Below are 6,593 nucleotides of genomic sequence, written 5' to 3'. Positions count from 1 at the left end.
GGAATGGGAGTGAGAGGGGAGGGGATGGGAGTGAGGCGAGAGGGGATGGGAGTGAGGGGAGAGGGGATGGGAGTGAGGCGAGAGGGGATGGGAGTGAGGGGGGAGGGGATGGGAGTGAGGCGAGAGGGGAGAGGGGATGGGAGTGAGGCGAGAGGGGATGGGAGTGAGGGGAGAGGGGATGGGAGTGAGGGGAGAGGGGATGGGAGTGAGGCGTGAGGCGAGAGGGGAGAGGGGATGGGAGTGAGGCGAGAGGGGATGGGAGTGAGGCGGGAGGGAATGGGAGTGAGGGGAGAGGGGATGGGAGTGAGGGGAGAGGGGATGGGAGTGAGGCGTGAGGCGAGAGGGGAGAGGGGATGGGAGTGAGGCGAGAGGGGATGGGAGTGAGGCGAGAGGGGATGGGAGTGAGGCGAGAGGGGATGGGAGTGAGGGGAGAGGGGATGGGAGTGAGGGGAGAGGGGATGGGAGTGAGGCGAGAGGGGATGGGAGTGAGGGGGGATGGGAGTGAGGGGAGAGGGGATGGGAGTGAGGGGTGAGGGGATGGGAGTGAGGCGAGAGGGGATGGGAGTGAGGGGAGAGGGGATGGGAGTGAGGGGGAGAGGGGAGATGGGTGAGGGGAGAGGGAGGGATGGGAGTGAGGGGAGAGGGGATGGGAGTGAGGCGAGAGGGGATGGTGAGGGCGAGAGGGGATGGGAGTGAGGGGAGAGGGGATGGAGTGAGGGAGAGGGGAGGGAATGAGGGAGAGGGGAGGGGGGTGAGGGGGAGGGATGGGAGTGAGGGGGAGGGGATGAGGGTGAGGGGAGGGGGGGAGTGAGAGGGGATGGGAGTGAGGCGTGAGGGGATGGGAGTGAGGGGAGAGGGGATGGGAGTGAGGGGAGAGGGGATGGGAGTGAGGGGGGAGGGGATGGGAGTGAGGGGAGAGGGGATGGGAGTGAGGGGAGAGGGGATGGGAGTGAGGGGAGAGGGGATGGGAGTGAGGCGAGAGGGGAGAGGGGATGGGAGGGAGGGGAGAGGGGGTGGGAGGGAGGGGCGAGGGGATGGGAGGGAGGGAGAGTGTGGGAGTGAGGGAGAGTGATGGAGTGAGGGGAGAGGGGATGGGAGTGAGGCGTGAGGGGATGGGAGTGAGGCGAGAGGGGATGGGAGTGAGGAGAGGGAGGGGATGGGAGTGAGGGGAGAGGGGATGGAGTGAGAGGGGATGGGAGTGAGGGAGGGGATGGAGTGAGGAGGAGAGGGGATGGAGTGAGGGGAGAGGGGATGGGAGAGGAGGGGGAGGGGAGTGAGGGAGGCGAGAGATGGAGAGAGGGGATGGGAGTGAGGCGAGGGGATGGGAGTGGGGGGAGGGGGAGGGAGAGATTGGAGTGGAGGGAGAGGGGATGGGATGGGAGAGGGGAGGATGGGAGTGAGGCGAGAGGGGATGGAGTGAGGGAGAGGGATGGAGTGAGGAGGAGGGGATGGATGGGGTGAAGGGGATGGAGGGATGGGAGTGAGGAGAGGGGAGGGGAGTGAGGGAAGGGGGATGGAGTGAGGGAGAGTTATGGGGAGGGAGAGGGATGGAGTGAGGCGAGAGGGATGGAGTGAGGGGGGATGAGGAGGGAAGTGAGGGATGAGGGGATGGGAGTGAGGCGAGGGAGGGGATGAGGGGAGAGGGATGGAGGCGGAGGAGGGATGGGTGAGGGGAGGGGATGGGAGGAGGTGAGGGAGTGAGGGAGAGGTGGAGGGGAGTGAGGGAGAGGTGGAGGGGAGTGAGGGAAGGGCGATGGAGTGAGGCGAGAGGGGATGGGAGTGAGGGGAGAGGGGATGGGAGTGAGGGGGAGGGGATGGAGTGAGGGAGAGGGGATGGGAGTGAGGCGAGAGGGGATGGGAGTGAGGGGGAGGGGATGGGAGTGAGGGGAGAGGGGATGGGAGTGAGGCGAGAGGGGATGGGAGTGAGGGGAGAGGGGATGGGAGTGAGGGGAGAGGGGATGGGAGTGAGGGGGAGGGGATGGGAGTGAGGGGAGAGGGGATGGGAGTGAGGGGAGAGGGGATGGGAGTGAGGCGAGAGGGGATGGGAGTGAGGGGAGAGGGGATGGGAGTGAGGGGAGAGGGGATGGGAGTGAGGCGAGAGGGGATGGGAGTGAGGGGAGAGGGGATGGGAGTGAGGGGAGAGGGGATGGGAGTGAGGCGAGAGGGGATGGGAGTGAGGGGAGAGGGGATGGGAGTGAGGGGGAGGGGATGGGAGTGAGGCGAGAGGGGATGGGAGTGAGGGGGAGGGGATGGGAGTGAGGCGAGAGGGGATGGGAGTGAGGGGAGAGGGGATGGGAGTGAGGGGGGAGGGGATGGGAGTGAGGCGAGAGGGGATGGGAGTGAGGCGAGAGGGGAGAGGGGATGGGAGTGAGGCGAGAGGGGATGGGAGTGAGGCGAGAGGGGATGGGAGTGAGGGGAGAGGGGATGGGAGTGAGGGGAGAGGGGATGGGAGTGAGGCGTGAGGGGATGGGAGTGAGGCGAGAGGGGATGGGAGTGAGGGGAGAGGGGATGGGAGTGAGGGGAGAGGGGATGGGAGTGAGGGGAGAGGGGATGGGAGTGAGGCGAGAGGGGATGGGAGTGAGGCGAGAGGGGATGGGAGTGAGGGGAGAGGGGATGGGAGTGAGGGGGGAGGGGATGGGAGTGAGGCGAGAGGGGATGGGAGTGAGGCGAGAGGGGAGGGGAGTGAGGCGAGAGGGGATGGGAGTGAGGGGAGAGGGGATGGGAGTGAGAGGGGATGGGAGTGAGAGGGGATGGGAGTGAGAGGGGATGGGAGTGAGAGGGGATGGGAGTGAGAGGGGATGGGAGTGAGAGGGGATGGGAGTGAGAGGGGATGGGAGTGAGAGGGGATGGGAGTGAGGGGAGAGGGGATGGGAGTGAGGGGAGAGGGGATGGGAGTGAGGCGAGAGGGGAGAGGGGATGGGAGTGAGGGGAGAGGGGATGGGAGTGAGGGGAGAGGGGATGGGAGTGAGGGGAGAGGGGATGGGAGTAGGGGATGGGCTCGGTAGCCGAGTGGTTAGAGCATCGGACTTAGAATTGACGAAGATCTGAGTTCGAGCGTTCGAATCCCGGCTGGTGAGTTGTTACCTTGGGCAAGGAACTTTACCTCGATTGCCTAATGGTATATACACAATATTTGTGATATATACCCCCCACCAAGATACAATTAGGGCCATAACCCTCTTGAGAGGCCTACTTCCTGCAGTGGAATGATACAGGCTGAAAAAAAAAAGAAAGAAAAAAAAAAATATATATATATACATATATATATATATATATATATATATATATATATTATATATATTTATACATATATATATATATATATATATTAGCGCAACCATGATCCTACTGAACCCTAATCCTCAGCACGCAATGCCAATGAAAATATAAAGCTCAGTAAGCCCAAACACATCAACAAACCATAAATGCCAAATACCGTCACATCGCCGCCATACATTTGACGCCGCATTCGACGCCTTTGACGCCGCCGGCGATCGCGACGACGTGACATATTTTCCTGGATATATGGTGTCTTTCGTCAAGGTGTGATGATGCAGCAGGGCCTTGTTAAGATTTACGTTGTCTATTAACACTCTGCAATATGGTTTTATATGTATATATTCTTATCGTAGCGGCTATTGCTATGTTGATATTGTTGGTCCTGAAAAGAATAATAGGAGGGATCATAGACCTAAGAGAATGAAATTAATATTGTTTGTGATATATAACAGAGTAGTTATATTTTCTTTCTTAAATCAAGATGTCATTCTTAAAGATAATGACTATTGGCGGACATGCCAAATGGTTCTATTCTCACCTCGTAACAACACTGACTAATGCTATGTTGAGGTGATCACTTTTCTCAGTACAATATAGAGAAACATCTTTTAATTAAGCCTATCATTTACAATTTCACATCATAGGCCTGGACTGCTGAGTGTCATTCATTAAAAAAAACATGAATCTCGTGAAATGAATCTGTGTTCCACATATGTTGCGAATCATGAAAGGTTTGCCATATGCCCTTGCAATATATACACCATAATAACGATATGAAGTTTCCCACAGTTATCAGAAATGGTGTAGAATAATTCATTTTGAAAGCTCTCCTCCTCATTGATCTGCAATTAGTGGACCTAAAATCACCTGAAATGCACAGCTGAAAGAAAGGATAAAAGCGAACGAGATAGTGACTTTTGCCTGATATCAAACCTGACGTATTCGGAATTATCTTCAAACTTATATAGTCTTTTGAATGCCGGGGAGGATATAACAGTGACGCATACATGGGATTAGATAAATGTACGAATAGATGGGCTCAGTATCAAGAGTTACCCGAAACTTTATCATCGTTATCTTAATGACGTAAATGGATTTTCATTTGATTCATTGTCCTTTTTTTTTTTTTTATCTCGTATTAGTATGGCGAAATAACCTCGAACAGCTATGATTCGCGGGTTTATCACAAGTGTTAGTGATAGTATGATTTATTAGGCTGGGATTAGAAAGGGTGGATGAATACTCATTTGAATAAGAGTGAAGTCATTACATTAGATTTCATTGTGCTATACGAACATGCTAATCAAAACGGATGCACATAGGAAATGACATTAGTGAATCAGCAGAGGCTTTACCCAAGAAAATCATTAATATAACTATTAGAATACTCCAAAAAGTGACACAATTAATTTTCAGTTATCATTGTCGTTAATATTATCTTTATCATTGTTATAAGTATCATTATTATTACTATCATTATCATCATTATTATCAGTATCATCATTTTGTCAATTCTTAGTATTATCATTATTGTCATTATCAACATTATCATCATCATTATCATTACTATCATAATTATCAGCACTATCATTATCATCACTATAAACATCATCCATACATATTCTTATCATGAATATGTCAATAACAACACATTAATAACAAGTTTGGATTTAATGCGTCCTCGGTAATCACAACAAACTTATATTAGTAAAATTGAATGACTATCAGTAACATCAAGTTCTATATCAAGTTTTAACAATGCTAGTGATAATGAGGATAATGAAATAATAACAATGGTAATGATAATAACGTTGATAATAGAAATGACAATCATAATGATGATTAGTAATAATGATGATGATGATGATGAGATATTGATGATGTTATAATCAATGATAACTGATGATGATAATGAAGATGATGATGGGGCTGATAATAATGTTAATCATATGTACGATACAATGATGATAATAACAGTAACAATGATGTAATAAAAAAATTATAATGATAATGATAGTCAACGACAACAACAATAATCATAATAGCGATGATAATGATAATAATAACGATACTAATACTAACACTGATATTGATCATAATAATACATTTTCATAAATTATAAATTTTATTGGTATTGTCAATATCACCTGTACTGATAACATTGAAAATATCATCATTATTATCATTGTTTGATATTATTAATAAAATACCAATATTGTCATCGTCATCATTATTGGTATTATCCCTATTATCATTATCACTATTCTTACTTTAATTATGATGATAATGACTGAAAAGGATGATAATTATGATAATGATAATGATGTGCTTTACGATAGAAAAAATCTTGATAACCAGAACATTCTTAATGATACTAATTAGAGTAATACTTGTCTTAACTACATTTAAGTATCTTATTCAAATTTCATTTTCCGTTTTCTTTTTCTCTCTTTTTTCTGATTTCACTGATACATTATCATATTGAACTTAAATGGGAAAGACGAACTGCACTGAAAATTTCATAAATATTTTGTCACTTTTTAATCTTTACAACACAGAACTTTTTCTACGAAGCACAAATATCACTCTTTGAGTTTTAAAAGGGATATTCAGCTGGTTAATTCTTCCCATACCACTTTCAGCCACTTTCAGTTAGAGGTACTGAGAGAATGATATCAGATGGGACATTGGCGACTTTGTTATCGATTAGAGATAAGTTATCGCAAAAGGAAACATATGTCAATACATAGGCCTGTGGTTATGGCTGATTTTCTGTTTAGTGACTAATGTTTTTTTTTTTTTTTTTTTCTCCTAATGGAGGGAGGGCCAGGCGTCTAATCTTATCGACAAAGTGGGAGAGTGTATGTTAGTCCAATGAGGTAGAAAGTTGTTGACAGAGAGATCAATATGGGATTACAGGCCTCCATTTTCGAATGATGCAGTGTTATTCTTTTTTTTTTTTTTTTTTTGGGGGGGGGGTGGCCCTTAAACTGAGGATTACGCCGTCAAATGTCAAACTTTATTCGCTGAAAGAGGGCAATAACATTGTATTGCACAAATTTTGGTTCTGAGTAGTATGTGCTATTTCTTAAAAGCTTTTGTTGAGAAGAGTAAACAAAAAATGCTTTTATTACCAACAAACTTTGATTTATGGCCTAGACACTTCGTTTCAAAATTTCTAGAATTATATAAAAGCGATTACGGAAAATGATTTTGAGGGACATCCGATATATATATATATATATATATATATATATATATATATATATATATATGTGTGTGTGTGTGTGTGTGTGTATGTGTGTGTGTGTGTG

At 47.7% G+C, this 6,593-nt stretch overlaps 1 protein-coding gene across 3 annotated transcripts in view; it reads right to left on the bottom strand.

Moving 5' to 3' along the window:
• The window catches only part of LOC122247962 (uncharacterized), an 8,900-nt gene extending 2,926 nt beyond the window's left edge, over positions 1-5,974 (bottom strand). Inside the window, exons 1-2 of one of the 3 annotated variants that reach the window (XM_043007684.2) lie at positions 5,913-5,974; positions 3,437-3,661 (exon numbers count right to left, since the gene is read on the bottom strand). In XM_043007684.2, coding sequence (XP_042863618.2) covers positions 3,437-3,511 — 75 coding nt within the window. In that variant the 5' untranslated portion in view covers positions 3,512-3,661; positions 5,913-5,974. The other 2 variants (XM_086537948.1, XM_043007685.2) reach the window with 2 other exon arrangements.
• Positions 5,975-6,593: the final 619 nt, after the last annotated feature.

This window comes from Penaeus japonicus, unplaced genomic scaffold (assembly GCF_977035675.1).
Source record: "Penaeus japonicus unplaced genomic scaffold, GWHDUDI00000001_assembly GWHDUDI00000006, whole genome shotgun sequence".
In the NCBI taxonomy this organism is placed as follows: Eukaryota; Metazoa; Arthropoda; class Malacostraca; order Decapoda; family Penaeidae; genus Penaeus; species Penaeus japonicus.
This window is presented reverse-complemented; position numbering and strand designations above follow the sequence as displayed.